The sequence below is a fragment of the Hypomesus nipponensis genome, chromosome 23 (genome assembly GCF_054491055.1).
Source record: "Hypomesus nipponensis isolate SF chromosome 23, ASM5449105v1, whole genome shotgun sequence".
In the NCBI taxonomy this organism is placed as follows: Eukaryota; Metazoa; Chordata; class Actinopteri; order Osmeriformes; family Osmeridae; genus Hypomesus; species Hypomesus nipponensis.
This window is the reverse complement of record NC_140383.1, coordinates 17,342,181-17,359,901: the sequence shown is the minus strand read 5'-3', so window position 1 is coordinate 17,359,901 and position 17,721 is coordinate 17,342,181. Positions and strand designations below refer to the sequence as shown.

The 17,721-nt window shown below is 41.4% G+C and overlaps 1 protein-coding gene and 1 long non-coding RNA gene across 6 annotated transcripts in view; one reads left to right on the top strand and one right to left on the bottom strand.

The window, feature by feature from the left end:
- Window positions 1-17,721, top strand: part of cyp27a1.1 (cytochrome P450, family 27, subfamily A, polypeptide 1.1) — a 165,237-nt gene that overhangs the window by 51,497 nt on the left and 96,019 nt on the right. For 4 of the 5 annotated variants that reach the window (XM_084688252.1, XM_084688250.1, XM_084688254.1 and 1 more), the window contains 6 exons: window positions 782-981; window positions 1,231-1,428; window positions 3,555-3,718; window positions 3,816-3,982; window positions 4,163-4,244; window positions 4,539-4,739. In XM_084688252.1, the coding sequence (XP_084544378.1) occupies window positions 782-981; window positions 1,231-1,428; window positions 3,555-3,718; window positions 3,816-3,982; window positions 4,163-4,244; window positions 4,539-4,739 (1,012 nt within the window). The remainder of the gene's footprint in view (window positions 1-781; window positions 982-1,230; window positions 1,429-3,554; window positions 3,719-3,815; window positions 3,983-4,162; window positions 4,245-4,538; window positions 4,740-17,721) is intronic. The other variant, XM_084688251.1, reaches the window with a different exon arrangement.
- Window positions 9,711-11,255, bottom strand: LOC146234432 (uncharacterized). The gene is made up of 6 exons (XR_014741566.1): window positions 11,200-11,255; window positions 10,832-10,882; window positions 10,650-10,712; window positions 10,203-10,391; window positions 10,007-10,109; window positions 9,711-9,814 (listed from the first exon to the last, which is right to left on the bottom strand). It is a non-coding gene; the product is annotated as an uncharacterized LOC146234432 (long non-coding RNA).

The following is a 17,721-nucleotide window of genomic DNA, read 5'->3' as shown; positions in this document are numbered from 1 at the left end:
TGAAACATAACATTTCATAATAATTTCAGTAAATCAAACAAGACCCAGTGAAATGCTATACAGCTAGCAAACTAACGGTAGCTAGCATCGCTAACAACATTGGCTAATTCAACTTCGGTAGTGTAACCGAGCTCTTTGTAGTTTCGTTTTAGATATAATTTCATATGGTCGTGTGGACAATAAGACACAGCCGGCTGCAGCCGGCTGCCTTGAAGCTGAGAATGCCATTGGCTCCTTCAAGTCAGCCAGTCTGCAGGCGACGCCGGCACTGCATGAAGTCGAACACTGCTAATACTCTTGGTTCCCAGAATGCCCCGCGGCAAGCTGAAAAGCTACAAAGTTAAGGTTCACCCTGATTGTGAATGTTGTTTAGTTAGATTGCTTTCCAAGCTGTCCACTAGTGTCCCTTGGTAAATAAACAGTCGGACTATATTCCAGAGTGCCTTAGACTCAAATCTACGAACACATAGTTCCTATTTGATGGTGTGCGGCTCATGGAAAATGTGCCCTATTATCCGTAAAATACGGTACATTCTAAATATCAATATCCTGGTCTCAAAAGCAAAATTTGTGGGCAATAATAGCCATTTTATATATTATGAGTCATAAGCAATTAGGAAATAACACTTACTACCCAGGAACAAAAATTGTGTTACATTGTGCAATGATCTGTTCGGATTTGCTTTGCCAAAGGATGTTGCCTCTGAAAATATAACTTATATATTTACATGTACAATATTATGATACCTTCAGCATTTACTGATATTGTGTTTCCTTTAAGGGAAGGGGAGAAGTGGTACAAACTGCGGGCAGTATTGAACAAGCGCATGCTACATCCTAAAGAATCGGTGCAGTATGGAGATGTGGTCAACGAGGTGGTTACCGACCTGATCAAGAGAATCTATCATTTGCGTCAGACCAGCCCCACAGGAGACCTGGTGACAAATCTGTCTAATGAGTTGTACCGATTTTCTCTGGAGGGTGTGTAGACAAACTGTGACAAGGAATATTAACTAATGTGTATGTCATCAGATAGACTCCTGACCATCTGCAAATTAGTTCCATGACATTATTATTTTAAGACAGTGCTTAGAACTGATTAAATCAAGCTTCAAATAACTTCGAACTTAGCTCAATTTAAGTTAACAGTTTAATTGAATACATGTTTTACAGGGTTTGTTGTAAATTGTGTAATTATTGTAACAGGTGGATTATTTTGATTTCTTTAAGGAATCTCCTCTATTCTTTTTGAGACACGGGTTGGCTGTTTGGAGGACAAGATCCCAGAGGAGACGCAGAACTTCATTGACTCCATAGCTCAGATGTTCTCTTACAGTATGGTGGCTTTACTTCTTCCTAAATGGAGTCGCAACCTTCTGCCCTATTGGGGGCGCTACATCGCTGGCTGGGAAGGCATCTTCAAATTCTGTCAGTAATGGTAGTGGAAGGACATATGAGGTTATCGAACACAATCAAGCCAACTCGAACTCAACACTAACAGCAGCATGATACTACCAGTAATCATTAGTTTAAACGTGAATTCATGTTAAGTATATAAAAGCTTAAAGGTCACATGATATGCTGTTTTTGGATGCTTTTATATAGGCCTTAGTGGTTCCCTATTACTGTATCTGAAGTATCTTTCGCAAAATTCAGCCTTGGTGCATAATTACAGCCACTATGAGCAGTCCCACAATGAGCTTTCCTCAAAACGCGCTGTTTCTGTGTCTGTAGCTTTAAATGCTAATGAGGAGGAGAGGGGTGGCAACATGCGCTAATAGGTGTGTTCGACATGACCCGACTTCATGCGGCGCTGCAGCCAGCTGCAGGCGGCTGACTTGAAACAGTGAATTCTGGTTAGACTTTTTGTCCGACTTGACACGGCACCGAGGATACGTCACTGTGACATCGCCATCAAAGTACCGTGAGATCGATACAAGAACTGCCGACTGTGTTGCCGAGCGCATTTTTTCAAGAGCAACTGCACAGGTTCAAGTGACGACACAGCTATTTCATGATTGGCCAGACTCACACACGACAACTTTGACGCGTATTTTGTAATATTCGGACACCTTCAGTTTCGCCAATGCTCAAAAACGTTTAATTGAATTAAAAATGTGTTGAAGAAAGGGTTTTAGTCAGCCTCTTCACTAAAGGAAAGACTAAGTTTAATTATAAACAAAGTAAAGTAAGCAAACAGCGCTTGATCGGCCATGACTGACATAAACGCAGCAAACCACGAGAAGTTGGAATGTCTGACTTCACAGAGCCCTTTTCAACTCCTCCCCGACTGCAAGCGGCTACTCTTGCCGGTCGTTTCATGCAGCCGCAGTCCATGTCGAACGCACCTAATGTTTACAACGGATGTATTGCAATGGCTTGTAGTCCCCATTGCTGTAAGATGCCTTGAATTTGGCAGAGGTGCACACTCATAGTCATTTCAATGAGGAGAAAGGCGGAGATTGCGAGCCATAACACCAACAGTAAAATGGTTATCCAAATAACAAAGAAGTGTACAACACTCGCGTTACAGCATTTGTATTCACACACACACTTGATGTCATCTACCTTTACATTAGCGACAGTAACTCGGCTGGCTCGTAGCCCCGCTGCTGTAAAATGCCTTGAATTTGCCCATTCGCATCTGATCACCCTGGTTTGCAGAGGTGCACACTCATAAACATTTCAATGAGGGGAAAGGCGGATATCGCGAGCGCCATAACACCAACAGAAGAATGGTTATCCAAATAACAAAGACGTGTACAACACTGGCGTTACAGCGTTTGTAGTCACACACACACTTTATGCCATCAACCTTTACATTAGCAACAGTAACTCAGCTGTTAGCTGCCGAGCTAATGTTACAGGCACATTCTAAAGGTAGTAAGCTAGGTAACCTTATACAGTAAAGCAACAAAATGATATAATGTTAACTTGTCCAAGGTTTGTAGCTTGACCAAGGAGAGTTAGTAATGATCCAGAATTAAATTTCAGCAAGGCCAGCTTTGTATTGGCTCAAGTTAAGGAAACAGTAGTGGCTGAAATGTTTGGCGCAGACATACAAAACTTTGGGAAGTTGTGCCGGGGGATTTGCAGCTAAAATGAAATTAAGATACTGGTTGTGCAGAGGCTTGGATGAAGGAACTAAAAAAATACTTTTGTTTTGATTTGTACATCCAAGCACTGAGCAACTGTTATGCTTCGTTCGTTTGCTAGCCATGATGTCTTTCCAGGAAAAAACGATATCGCACTTGCCTTTGCACGATCGTAGCTCAGTTTTTCATGGGCGGGCCAGATTATCTGGGCGGGCAAAGCAGAGAGAAGGGCGGTAGCCTGGCTCGTTGTGACATCACAATAAGGAGATTTTCAAACCGAGCTTTTGAGCCTTCATTTTCTCAAAGGCAGAGAAAAATACCCAGGGCTTGGTTTACACCCATCGAAAATTCTAGCCACTGGGGTACCAAAGGCAAGCTAGGGAAACTCATTAATGTTAAATAACGTCCTAAGTGAAGTTTTCATGTCATGTGACCTTTAAAATGTTTGCTGTCTTACAGCTCGAAGGTTAATTGACATGAAGATGGATGTCATTCAGAGGCGTGTGGACAAAAACCAGGAGGTGGAAGGAGAATACTTAACATACCTTCTCTCCAACACCAAAATGACCAATAAGGAGGTGTATGGCAGCATTGCCGAGTTATTACTGGCAGGAGTGGACACGGTTAGTAAGCTCTGAAAATGCACCAGCCGTCCGTGTAACTCAGTAACAGTGGATTGTGGGGGAAGCTGATTCATAAAACATTTTGTTGTCTTTCAAGACATCCAATACCATGATGTGGGCTATGTACTTGCTGTCCAAATACCCTGAAGTTCAGGATACCCTTCATCAGGAGGTGTCCAAATGTGTGCCAAGAGAAGATATCCCCTCAGCTTATGATGTGGCACGTATGCCATATCTCAAGGCTGTCATCAAGGAAGCACTGAGGTGAGGACCAATGATAATGGAATCAAATAGAATCTATGTTTGTGTTGAAAATTCTCTACAATTGAATAGGATTTAATGTCCTGGGATTAACCAACTCACAGGATTATGTGAAATAAAACTTGTGCATTAAATATGTAACACTCCTATGATGCATTACATTATGCAAATCCTTTTTACCAGAATGTATCCTGTGGTCCCCATGAATGCACGTCTCTTGACAGAAAATGATGTCATTATTGGTGGATATTATTTCCCCAAAAAGGTGAGTTTGTTTATATGAAACCAACCTAAAGTTATAAACTGTTGCACAATGTCACAATACAATATAGGGACAGGGTACATAATAAAAAGGCTTTTCAAAGTTTAGATCAGCCAAGATCAGAGATCTTTTGGTAATGCCAGCATTTTACACGTTAGAAGTTTCCTGTTCATGAATCCCTGCTCCCATTTCATTGTAAGTCACTTTTTTTACCCAAAACATTGCATTCCTCTCATTGAGTAGCCTTTGTAAAATAAAACATATTTGAAAGATATCCTTGATCCTCCTTCTTTTCAGACTACCTTTACACTCTGCCACTATGCCATCAGCTATGATGAGAAAACGTTCCCGGAGCCAAACAAGTTTAAGCCAGAACGATGGCTAAGGGATGGCCGGAATCGGCCAAACCCTTTCGGCTCAATTCCATTTGGTTTTGGAGTGCGGGGATGTGTTGGCCGGCGGATTGCAGAGCTTGAGATGCACCTTGCTCTGTCAAGGGTAAGAAATTATCTCCCATGTAGATGAGCCTATGCTTGCCGAGAAGTGCACAAAAGATTATGGTATTTCTTTGATTAAACTCCAACCTTGAATAAACCCCACCCTTGATTAAACGGTGAATTAAAATCTGATGAAGTTAGATAAACAATGCAAACCTTTTTGGGTGTGCTTTGCCTTCAGCAAGGGCACAACCATTGTTATCTCACATTTCTGTTTCTCTTTATTATTGTGAGAATGCTGTTAAGCATTCCAAGTATTGTTCTTTGAATCTTTATTCAACTTCTTCTATTTCTTCCGCGCAACCTTTCAGCGCCTTCAAATCTTCAGCTATTAAAACTGTTCAGCTATCAAAAAATTCAGCAGTTTCAGGCCATGGGCGCTGTGACTTTTCAGCTTTGTACCTCTTATGGTTGAATTAATATAAATCAATATTCATTATATTTTTTAACATGGGTTTCCAATGGAGTTTTCTTTCAAATCCTTTCAAACTTCTTAAAACTTCTTCAACTTCCAAATCCTCCTTCTTCCTCAATCTTTCAGCTAGAGCCACCATTTAAACTTTAAAAGGTTGACAAAACCATAAAATATTTTTAAATAATTCAGCTTTTTCATATCTATTCAACTTTTTTCAATATTACTGATTATGTTTCATGACTTTTTCAACCCGTTTCTGAGATTTACATGGGTGTGTACGAGGAAGCCTAGAGTGCAGACTGAATCGCTTACAGTGCGTTCACACTGCAGCGACGCGATGTGAGCAACAACATGTTTTCCATTCATTTTCAATGGAGCCAGGCGAATCGCTTGCGTGGTGCATTGTGGGTAGCGACGCGACGCGACAGAGTTGAGATTTTCTCACTTTATGCAAATGAGGAGCGATTTTCGCTAGCGATGGCCAATCAGAGTGTTTTCTTGTTTCTCGTAACGTAGCCACGCAACCATGGTAAACATTTCTAGCTTTCTAGGTTTCAAGGTGGAGGAGAAACTAATCGTTTGTGTGGCTGCTTACCCAGTCCTGTACGATACATAGCTGTATTCGTACAAAGATGTTAATAAAAAAAAAAACAAAGCATGGCGCAAGATTGCCGAAGTTGTTGGTGCTTGTACTTTCTAATTCAGTTTAGTGACATTAAGTAACTTTGATCTGTAGTAACTAGCTAGCTAGCTAGCCCGGCTGGAACTCCCTATCGTATCGACAGATTAGCAGAGACTGAGTAATATAATAAAACGTTTTTTACACATGTCAACGTGTATGTCTATTAAACAGTTTTGTATTTTGTATACAAGTTGTATTTTGATCGATGTTGCGAGTACGTAAACCTAAGTCTGCACACTTGGCCATTACAACTACAACAGTGACTTTAGAGAACTACATTCTACATAAATCTGTTTGAAACGCCCCCGAGCGTGGTGAACTGTGGGAAGGCGAGCGATGGCAAGCAATTCGCGTCGCTGCAGTGTGAACGCACCGTTACAGTGCGTGTCCACTGCAGCGACGCGATGCAAGCGACAACATGTTTTCCATTCATTTTCTATGGAGCCAGGCGAATCGCTTGCGTGGTGCATTGTGGGTAGCGACGCAACGCGATTCAAGCGATTTGAGTTGAGATTTTCTCAACTTTATGCTAACGAGGAGCGATTTTCGCTAGCGATGGCCAATCAGAGTGTTTTCTTGTTTCTTGTAACGTAGCAACCATGGTAAACATTTCTAGCTTTCTAGGTTTCAAGCTGGAGGAGAAACTAATCATTTGTGTGGCTGCTTACCCAGTCCTGTTCGATACATATCTGTATTCGTACAGAGATGTTAATACAAAAAAACGATGCATGGCGCAAGGTTTGCCGAAGTTGTGGGTGCTTGTACTTTCAAATTCAGTTTAGTCACATTACGTTATTTCGTTCTGTGCTAACTAGCTAGCTAGCCGGGCTGGAACTCCCTATCGTATCGGCAGATTAGCAGAGACTGAGGAATATAGTAAAACGTTTTTTTACACATGTCAACGTGTATGTCTATTAAACAGTTTTGTATTTTGTAAACAAGTTGTATTTTGATCGATGTTGCAACTACGTAAACCCAAGTCTGCACACTTGGCCATGACAACTACAACAGTGACTTTAGAACTACATTCTACATGAATCTGTTTGAAACGCCCCCGAGCGTAGTGAACTGTGGGAAGGCAAGCGATGGCAAGCGATTCGCATCGCTGCAGTGGACACTTACTGTTAAGGCCGTTATATGCTACTCCGTACTATACGATTACGGACACATGGGAAGGGCCTACACATAGTTGGAACGCCCTGAAACGCCCTCTCCGTCGTCTGCGGGGCCGACGGAGACCTTTCCCGTGCACCATTTAAATTCCTGTCGATCCGTCGTGCCGTGCTGTACGCGACGGATACCCCTTGGCCGTGATTGGTCCGCTACGACATAATTTCCAAACTACATTGTTTCCGACTTCGACAGAAAGGCGTTTTCTCTTCGACAGAAAGGCGTTTTCTCTAAGGTCGTCTTTTTGAAAGACGTCTGTGATGAGAACTTCTTGGAGAGAAATTTTATTGTGAGCTAGTTTATGCTCTACTCTAGCGAATTCAGAAACGTGAGTTTGTTGTCTGTGCACTGACTGCCACAGTTTAGTGACCTAGAGTAGTACATTGTAGTTTTGACTGTAGCCTACATACAGTTTGTATGGATCTTTTTGTTTCCAATTATATCAGTCTTTTTGTTTATCATTTTTCACATTGGATTATACACTTGGTGGAGAAATGAATTCACAAAACCAGAGCCTTGTCTATATTGCAGGGGTGTCAAACCCATTTTCACCGAGGGCCACATCAGCATGGTTGCCGTCAAAGGGCCAGTTGTAACTACGATGTAACGTCAGTAACAATGTAAAAACATGGTGTTTTTGTTGTAGCTTTTGTGAACATAGGGCATATTATGCTGCAATTTAAGTCCGCCTTTAAATTCTTGGACAATCTGCTGTTTTTCTTGGAGGATAAATTTGCAAATTCAATAGCCCATTAATCTTCCGCGGGCCACATAAAATGACGCCGCGGGCCTTGAGTTTGTCTTTAATATAATATTATGTGACTGCACCTGCTGCACTCATCGTCTGACTAGTGACAGCTGGTAAGAGTGTCACACGTGTGATGAGAGGTGGGAGATAAACAACGACGATTTCTAACTTACAAAGACGCAACAAAGCAACGTGTTTTCGACAAAAAAACGCTTCTCCACCTACTGTTCTGGCGGTGAATTGTTTTCAGCACCCCCAGCCTTCATAAAGGCAACAGAAATGCTAATTAATCCGTCCTATCCGGCGGCCCGCCCATCCGTAACGGAGTCGGAGTACCATACTGGCACCTTTAAGCCCAATTTATACTTAGGTCGCAGACACTTTTGAAAAGGTTGCCGACAGAAATGCCGTCACGGTCGACACTTTTAACCATCGCTTGAAAGTGTCGCCTACCAGGAGAAATTTCTACTGGCGCTGATGTCGTCACATAGTGTCGCGCAAGTGTGATTGGCTAGATAGACGGCACGCGTCGTTGACTGCATTGTTTTGAATTTTTAGTAAACGATCAACAGCTGTATAAGATGGAGGGAATATAGGAGGGATTGGCAGAGCAAGTTAGAACATATCCACACCTTTATAATGCCTCTCAAAATTAGCTACAGCCATTTTCTCCGATCGATCACCTAGGGTAAGCATAAACAATGTAACCATAGCTACGAATGTAACAGTAAAATGATTCCGTTTATGTCACGCGAACCTTGAGCACAGGCGACTGTTTTCTGAAATATAATAATGCAGCAGCCTGAGCGACACTTTTTTTTTCATCGGCGACCATTTCAAAAGTGTCGGCGACATAAGTATAAACTAGTGAGGGGAGCGTCACATGTCGTTGAAAACATATTTCTAGTTTGCCAGCATTGCCACAATTTTCGCTCTTCATGCTTCGTTTTTGGATCAATAGATAGCTAATTTTGTGCTAGTTGTAGACAGTTGTCTGTGGAATCCAAAAGACTTACACATTTGTTCAGAGCCCCACGAAAGCGAGACAAAGTCCAACTCTCGCCCCATAGAATCCAATGCAAATGTGGTGACAAATTCGTCACAGAAAACATAACAAGATTTATAAACTGCCGTTATAGTCGTATTTCTGAACGCACAGATATAAAAAGGACATCTCTGGTTTCGGAAGTCTTGGGTCTCGGAAAATATCTTTATTTTTTGGATTGGACGTATAGTTTTGCGTCTTCTTTAACTTGTTTGAGGTGTAGATTCTTGCTAAATTTCTGGTATTCTCTGCCCTCAGCGCATTAGCAGCTGCACCATCACCGTGGCAACCACACAAACAAGCGCCAGTCTCTTACACAGGTGATCGGTATTAGCTGATTAGTGGAGACACAAGACAAGCGATTCAGTCAACTCGTCTCATTAAAAGACTAAAAGAGCACCACAACACAACTACTACCACTACTGATACTGCTATATCTTATGCCACACTTCTACTAATTCTGAAGATGCTGCTAATATCTCTTTTGCTACCCAGCTAACACAGTTACGTTGCCCTTACGTTGCCGCAACGTCACTCGTTGACCAAACATACGTTGCCGCAACGTCTTTGGCGACGTTGCGGGACCGTGCATCTGTGGGGCGCCAGTAGGTTGCCGCAACGTCATCTTGTGACGTTGCCAGTCCGTAACCGCAACCTCCTAGCAACGTAACTTTCCGACGTTGCCAGTCCGTAACCGCACCGTCGTGGCAACGTTATTTTCCGACGTTGCCAGTCCGTAACTGCGACGTTAATTACTAACCTATATTTCTCAGTTCTTTTGCGTATATTGGGGCGGTTCATATGCAGACCTCATTTGCAACTTGTTTTGTATAATAGGCTACATAGCCAACTTCAGGAGGACTATGTTTGTGTGGTGTGTTGCCTAACTCAAGCTAATCATAAACAAGGCAGCATTTCCATGTAACATTCAGTCATTTTATTTCAAACAAAGTGCCAGTGAATACAGTGAATGAACATCTTCTGCCAGTCCCCGCTACAGGTCCTGTCTGTTGGCCCTGACAATGAAGCACAAAATAAGTTTGTGTCCTATCAACATAATTGCACGTATGAAAGGGGCTATACAAGTCATAAAAAAAATCACATCTAGAATAATATACATCATCAAAAAAATATTATGGGATTCTAGTTTTTGGTCACATAGCCATGTGAAAGGTTGGATTGGGAAGCTGCCATCATCATTCATTCACCTGGCTTGTTTTGAATGGGCTGCCGGGGCGTGTTTGAGTGTCTACGCTGTGAGGAGCTCCACAGGCTTCTCTCCTAGTCCCGTCTTCCACTTCATCACAGCATCTGCAATTACAAGTCATGAACTTATTGTTAGCACCAATTTGAACGTTGAACACTGCGTGTAAGCCATAGTTCACAACATCTCAAAACACCTACCACTATTTCGGAACTCCAGCACCTTAAGGCGCTCCTCAAGGTCTTGGAGTTCAGCCTGTGTTTGGGCCACCTGTAGGTCCATCACTGGCACCTCTTCAGCATGTTTGCCCTGTCGTCGCCTGAATAGGAGAGCCTCTCGCTGGTTCTCCTCCAATGTCTCCATCTTCTGGAACATAACCTGTAATGTGTCTGTCAGTAAAGACAAGTAAAACAAGTTTACAAGAGTTAACATGATTGGCATACACTGTGGTTCTTCTAGATTAGCTGTAACATTGATGTAAATAACACATGTTACCTTAAATGGCTGTATACAAAGCATTTGTAAGACAACATTTGTTGTTTTGACAAATATGTATCCCCCTGCCACGATCAGAACAACTTAAGTATGCCTTCCAATGAGTTGGCAATGCTATTGAGAAGCTTTGAGTGTCTTATATTTGCACTTGCCTGGCTGCCAGCTGTTTTCCTGGACCCCATATGGGTTCTCCTCTACCAGACCAGAGTTGACACCTAGGAGTCAGGTGATGCAAAAGTTTTAAGTCATGCTTTTGCTTCAAAACATAGCCTTTAGGGTTGCCATGGTTCATACAATTATCGTCACTGTTAAAAACGGTCATTCATTACTTTACCATAATTTCCCAGGGACACAGTGCTAGGCCGTGTGACGGTGGTAGGATACTCTGTACAGAAATGAAAGTGGAATGTAGTTTAAGTACATAGTATTAGCATTTTGATATAAATATAAAAGGATCAGCATGTGTGATCGTTCGAAAGCAGGGCCCCACACTGAACAGAATCACACTGATTCTGAACATTACAACCGACTATTTTCCGATAGACAAACAATGTGACAAACGCTATAGTATGGCTTCAAAATGTACAATTAGTAGGATAACAAGTAACACTAGCAGGCAGGAGCATTGCTACGAGTATTATGCTAGGTTGCTATACGGAAGCTAATAAAAGCTACCTAGGTGCCGTTTTGGAAAAAACTCACTCGTGGAAGCGTCGGAAAAACTCACGCATCTTAAGGTTAAAACGAATAAACTTATCCAAAAACAGATGGCATGTACAAATTGGAAGAATTAGTGACATGAATCATGATACTTTTATAGACGCCATTGCTGTGCCGACTGATCAAAACGTGATCAGCTATCTCCACAATCTTCCAGGGCTAAATAAACTATTTTGGGACAAGGTTTTTTCTAGTTCTGAACGTTTATTTTTATTGATTCTTTTGTGAGTGATTTGTGAGACGCTAAACTTTGTACGTATTTTCAGTATTTAACTTTCTGGAGGGTTTAGCATAACTCTACAGTACATTATACTAGCTTTACTACTAGCTAGTAGCTAGCGAAATCCTAACGTAAACAATGTTAAACTGAAACAAATAACCAGGCTTAATAGCCCAAATTTCAAACCTATACGTAATAGCATCCTCCATCCGATTTCAGAAAATATGTTTATATATTTAAATTAGTGCTGTCAAACGATTAAAATATTTAATCGCGATTAATCACATTAATGTCATAGTTAACTCGCAATTAATCACAATTAATCGCACATTTTTATCTATTCTAAATGTCCCTGATTTCTTTTTGTCCCAATCTTTTTTCAAATTTTAATGCTCTTATCAACATAGAAAAGTGGTTCGGATTGCTTTGTGCAAATATTTTTTTTATTGAAAACAACATTGCAATCGCCTGGCTTTGACGAGGGGGCAGAGAATTCGCATCAGCTGTGTGCTTGGCCATCAAGTGGTATTTCAGACTGGACGTGCTGCGATGATAGCTCAGTTTACAACGACAAAACACACAGATCACTGGTCTTGTCAATAGAACCATTTGGCAACTTTTTAAAAGCAAACTTTCCATTCAGAATCTTATTGGCATCCATTTCGGCATCTCGCGCTCGTCATCCACTCAAAACGTAACGTTAGCCTACTACCAGAGAATGTCTAATATCTCTAATATGTCTAATAACTCTTTAGCCAGCTCGCAAGCCAAATGAGTGTTTGGCGTGCCTGTTGTTTTGTTTCCGGTCTAGCTAGATCCGGTGTGGTGTTGTAGTTTTTCTAACGTCGGTAGTTGTTGCAACAGCATGTGAAAAAAACTACAAAGTTTGCTAGGCCAAAAAGAGCGTTAATCGCGCGATAAAATAATTGACGCCGTTAATTTGGGTTTGCGTTAACGCCGTTAATAACGCGTTAAACTGACAGCACTCATTTAAATCTATTTCTGTAAAGAAACTCACCTTTGAAGTAGCTAATTTCCAGTTGAAATCCATGCGTTCAGTTGCAAACTCTTCTCTGAAATCCCAGTTTCAGAGATGCGTTGAAATAGCATGCGCAAAGTTGTTGCTCAGGGACAGACTGAGCAAACCTAGGTTTGCTAAGGAAGAATTGTAATATTCTGTGATGACTCATGTCTTTGGAAATACAACTTGAGAATCGCTTGCCTTTTGGTCACATTTAACAATTTTGTATTACAAAATTATTGCAGCTCAGATTTGCATTGTGTGTCATACAGCTTTGGTGTGCTGGACAAAGAATGTTTGCTTAATCATGTTACACATCACACATTGATTGCTTTTGTACATGTAAAGGATGAAATACTTATATTTTAATATAGGACTAAGGCTAAGAATATAAGAATTATATTCAAAATTCAGTCTTTTATTTATTAAAGGTATGTTCCTGCATATGACCATGCTGGGGCTGAGCTGCACATGAATTACATACATTGTCTACATTTATACGTGCTGGGTGCAACATTTAATATTGTGTGATTGAAATTCATGTAGCCTATGGCTAAATTACAAAAGTGTCAGAACTGAGAGCAATCCAGTGTGATCTCTCCATGATAAACCACTGCACTCGAGATCCGCTGTCCTGCGACCAAAGAGCGACTTAACGGCAACTTAACCCATGGTACCAAAATGAATGTAACCAGCCGACCAAGGTACAACGTCGCGGCAACGTTGCCCACGGACCTAAAAATGACGTTACCAACCGACCAAGGTACGACGTTGTGGCAACATTGCCCACGGACCTAAAAATGACGTTACCAGCCGACCAAGGTACGACGTCGCGGCAACGTTGCCCACGGACCTAAAAATGACGTAACCAGCCGACCAAGGTACGACGTCGTAGCAACGTTGTCCATGGGACCAACTGGCAACATTCCCTTTATAACGTTGCCACAACGTTGCCAGAAGGTAACGTCGCGGGTTACCAACTGAGCACCTACTGGCAACGTTGCCGCAACGTCATGTGTTAGCTGGGTAACTACTATGCTAATGCTACTATTTTGTTCTAGTACTACGCCACTGAGTGCGTTCTCTTGACCATGAGAAACCCGATAGCAATTGTCAGTTTATGCCAATAATACGATTACTCCGTTTACATGTGTAATTAGTTATGCAATTACTCAAACACGTCTACAAGATTCTTTTTATTAATCGTTGTATGGTCCACGGACAAAACGTGCACCATCATTCTTCTGCACCAAAGTGTCGTCGTGTGTTCCCTACTACTGCTGTGTGTCTCATTCAATCAAAACATTGAATCCTACTAGGAAAGACGAGTAAACGCACTCAATGATATGCTACATCTGCTACTGATATTACTATCCCAACTATAATTTCAGCTGATAAAATTATAATATTCTCCCGCATTGTAGGCAATTTAAGCTCTTATAGCTTTGTTGATGCAGTTCAGCTTCCACACTGCCTCTTGAAATTAAACTTTTTCTTCGATTGCTTCACAAAGTTCAAACGTATTCTCCCGCATAGTTTTTAAGCACTGAGCTTCGTTAGATGATGCAGTTCAGCTTCCACACTCCCTCTTTTGAGTAAGTCATACATTTGCTAAATTGATTTCAGTTTGAGGGTATTTTCTCATTTCTGTATTTTCAGCCATTTGATGAAAAAAAAATCAGATTTCAGCATTCCATCGCATTTTCAGCAGGAAATGCATGTTCTAGTTGTTGGAATGCTGCTTCAGCATTCCAAGTATTGTTCTTTGAATCTTTATTGTGAAAATGCTGTGAAGCATTCTATCTATTGTTTTCCTGTTTCTCTTTCTTATTATTATTGTGAGAATGCTGTTAAGCATTCTTTGAATCTTTATTGTGAAAATGCTGTGAAGCATTCTCACTATTGTTTTCCTGTTTCTGTTTCTCTTTATTATTGTGAGAATGTCTCACTATTGTTTTTCTGTTTCTCTTTATTGTGAGAATGCTGAATGCTGTTAAGCATTCTCACTATTGTTTTTCTGTTTCTCTTTATTATTGTGAGAATGCTGTTAAGCATTCTCACTATTGTTTTTCTGTTTCTCTTTATTATTATTATTCCAACTTCTTAGTTCTTCCGTAGGTTTTTTGGCCTTTAACTAGTCCTAGTAGTATTGTCAAACAAATTCCTCTGACGTTCATATAGTTTAACTTACAGAAACAAGTTATACCTTAAAATGTAGGAAAACTTGTCCTCTTTCAGCCAATGTAACTACTAAAGAGCTCACATTTACAGATTTTCAGCTTTGAGCCTTTAAGCGAGAGCAGCCTTTCAAATTCTCTCACTAACTTCAATGGAGAGGTGGGTAAAATTCGTCAGATAATTTCGAAAGTAGACATATTTTTAAACTGCCGGTAGAGTCGTATTTCTGACCGCACAGACATATAAAGGACATGTCTGGTTTCGGGAGAGTCTTGGGTCTCGGAAAATATCCTCATTTTTTGGATTGGACGTATAGTTTTGCGTCTAGGTTAACTTGTTTGAGGTGTGGAATCCAGCTAAATTCGTGATTCTCTGCCCAGCTCGTTAGCGAGCACAGCTGCTCCATTGCTGTGGCAACCAAACAAACACACCAGGAAACCAAAAGGAACACGTTTTCAAGACTGCAGGTAGAGTCTATTTCTGACTGTACAGACATATAAAGAATATCTCTGGTTTCGGCAGAGTCTTGGGTCTCGGAAAATATCCTAATTTTTTGGATTGGACATACAGTTTTGCGTCTAGGTTAACCTGTTTGAGGTGTGGATTCTAGCCAGCGGCGTAACAATGCCTTGGCGGGCCCGAGTGCCGATCTCACCAACGGGCCCCTTACCGACTTATCGACAGGCAAAATTATTGAGTATTGAGCTTAGCGATGCGCAGGGAAATTTAGGCTACTTATGATGTACAATTATGGGTAACAACTGCTCCTTCTATGTGAAGATAAATGACGGTTTAAAAAGTGAACGCCTCTGACTCGGGAGTCTCTGGCTCTAGATATGCTTGCAATAGCTAGGCCTACAACACGGAATGAGCATAATGGAACAGTCAGTGATGAGCAGACGTATCTGCGACGTTTGAAATAGAGCACAGAGATGAGAAGAAATCTGATCATTTGCCGATGCTTATCCAACGTTATGAATGACGATTCGATCTGTCATGTGTGCTATCTGGGTATTAGTCTAAAAAAACAGTCACTTCAGTGATGAATATTTGATTTTATGTTCGTTAGATATGCTAGTTTACTTTAGTCTATCTAGCTTTAGCTATTTTCCGGCTATCCTGCACATAGTTTACAATATCTAACCTGGCTGCTGCCTGGTATAGCCTAGGCCTATATTTGCATTTTTATGATATTTAATTGCAATGTCAACTGCATACACAGACAGTAAACATGTAAGGGATAATGTATAGAACGCCGGTCATTATCGGGAAAATAAGCCCCTTCAGAGCGAAGCTGTTCGCCCTGTCGGGGCTTAGGCTATTTTCCCGATAATGACCGGCGTTCTATACATTATCCCGCTTATTAAACGGCTACTTGCCAACAAAATTACTTAACACAGTGTGTCTTTTTACAATTTGTTACCATTGGTATTTGGTATTTGTTATGGTATTTGTTACCATTCGTAGTGTTGATCAGCAGAGAAATAGTTGGCCAAAGACGTTGAAATTCATAGACATTGAACATTCTTTAGGCTTCAAATCAGCTGACGTCGCTAAGCAACGGGGTACGTTAGGGTTGAAAAGTTACCGGACTTCTTGCGGAGTGCTACGAAAGACGTGAATCAGAAGCAAAAAGGCCACTTTCCTTGACAGCGGTCTGTTATTCATAGCAACGGTCTGTTATCAGAAGATATCAGACTGCAGAACATTGGGAAGCCCCATTCAAGTGAATGGAGCTTTCTACAGCATTAAGAACAGCCGTGTAATAATAGGTAATTAGCCTACCCTGGTGGCTGAGTTTCACACATTGCTGTTGCCGGGCTGGTGGTCAGACGTAGCGTCCTCTTCAACACGCTTCGCCACAAATCCAAATGAGGATAGTTTTGACAGCTTTGCCACCCTTACATCTTGCTCTTTTCGTTCCTGCCGCTTTCTGGAGCCACTTTTATGTTTAGGGGGCATGGGGTAGCCTAATTAGCTTCAAAACGCTAATGCAACAGAACTGTAGTATCCCAACAACAACTGTCTGGTATTCCAACAACTGGATGGGAACAATCGTGTGTGGGTGGGCGGGAATCTTTGACAACAATATTACCCAGACATCCTTGCTATTTTTCGAGGGCAATATTACTTAATAAAAACAAGATTTGTTTCATTCAGCAAAAGGCAAATGAGGAAAAATCTATTATTTACTGTTGTTAAGACTGAAATGTTTATTTATTTAATGTTTAATGTTTATTGGGCAGGTGATAGCTCATAATTATGAATAATTGACACCATAATTGAGAAATGTTTGCGAATTGATGGGACTATTATGTAGGTTACTATTTGCGGTTTCAAAGCGGAGCAAGGGGCCCGGTCAGGTGGCCTCAAGGGGCCCGGTCAGGTTGTCTCACTTTTACTATGAGATCGAGGACGGGCCCCCTTTCGCCACGGGCCCAAGTGCAGCTGCACTTCCTGCACTCCCTATATTTACGCCAATGCGGTAGAGTCGTATTTCTGACCGCACAGACATATAAAGGACATGTCTGGTTTCGGGAGGGTCTTGGGTCTCGGAAAATATCCTCATTTTTTGGATTGGACGTATAGTTTTGCGTCTAGGTTAACTTGTTTGAGGTGTGGAATCCAGCTAAATTCGTGATTCTCTGCCCAGCTCATTAGCGAGCACAGCTGCTCCATTGCCGTGGCAACCAAACAAACACACACGAGGAAACCAAAAGGAACACGTTTTCAAGACTGCAGGTAGTCTATTTCTGACTGTACAGACATATAAAGACTATCTCTGGTTTCGGCAGAGTCTTGGGTCTCGGAAAATATCCTTATTTTTTAGATTGGACGTACAGTTTTGCGTCTAGGTTAACTTGTTTGAGGTGTGGATTCTAGCTACATTTCTCATAATCGAGCTAGCGTGATGCCTCTCCATAACTAGGCTAATAACGGTTCGACTTTTTTTCCACAATCGACCAAATTGGCCAAACAAGGTATGTACATTGAGCTTAAAGTGTACATAATCTAGCTAGATCGTTTTTATTTTAAATCGAGGCTCGACAGTCATAGCTGACCGTCACAGACAGCCAAACCAGGG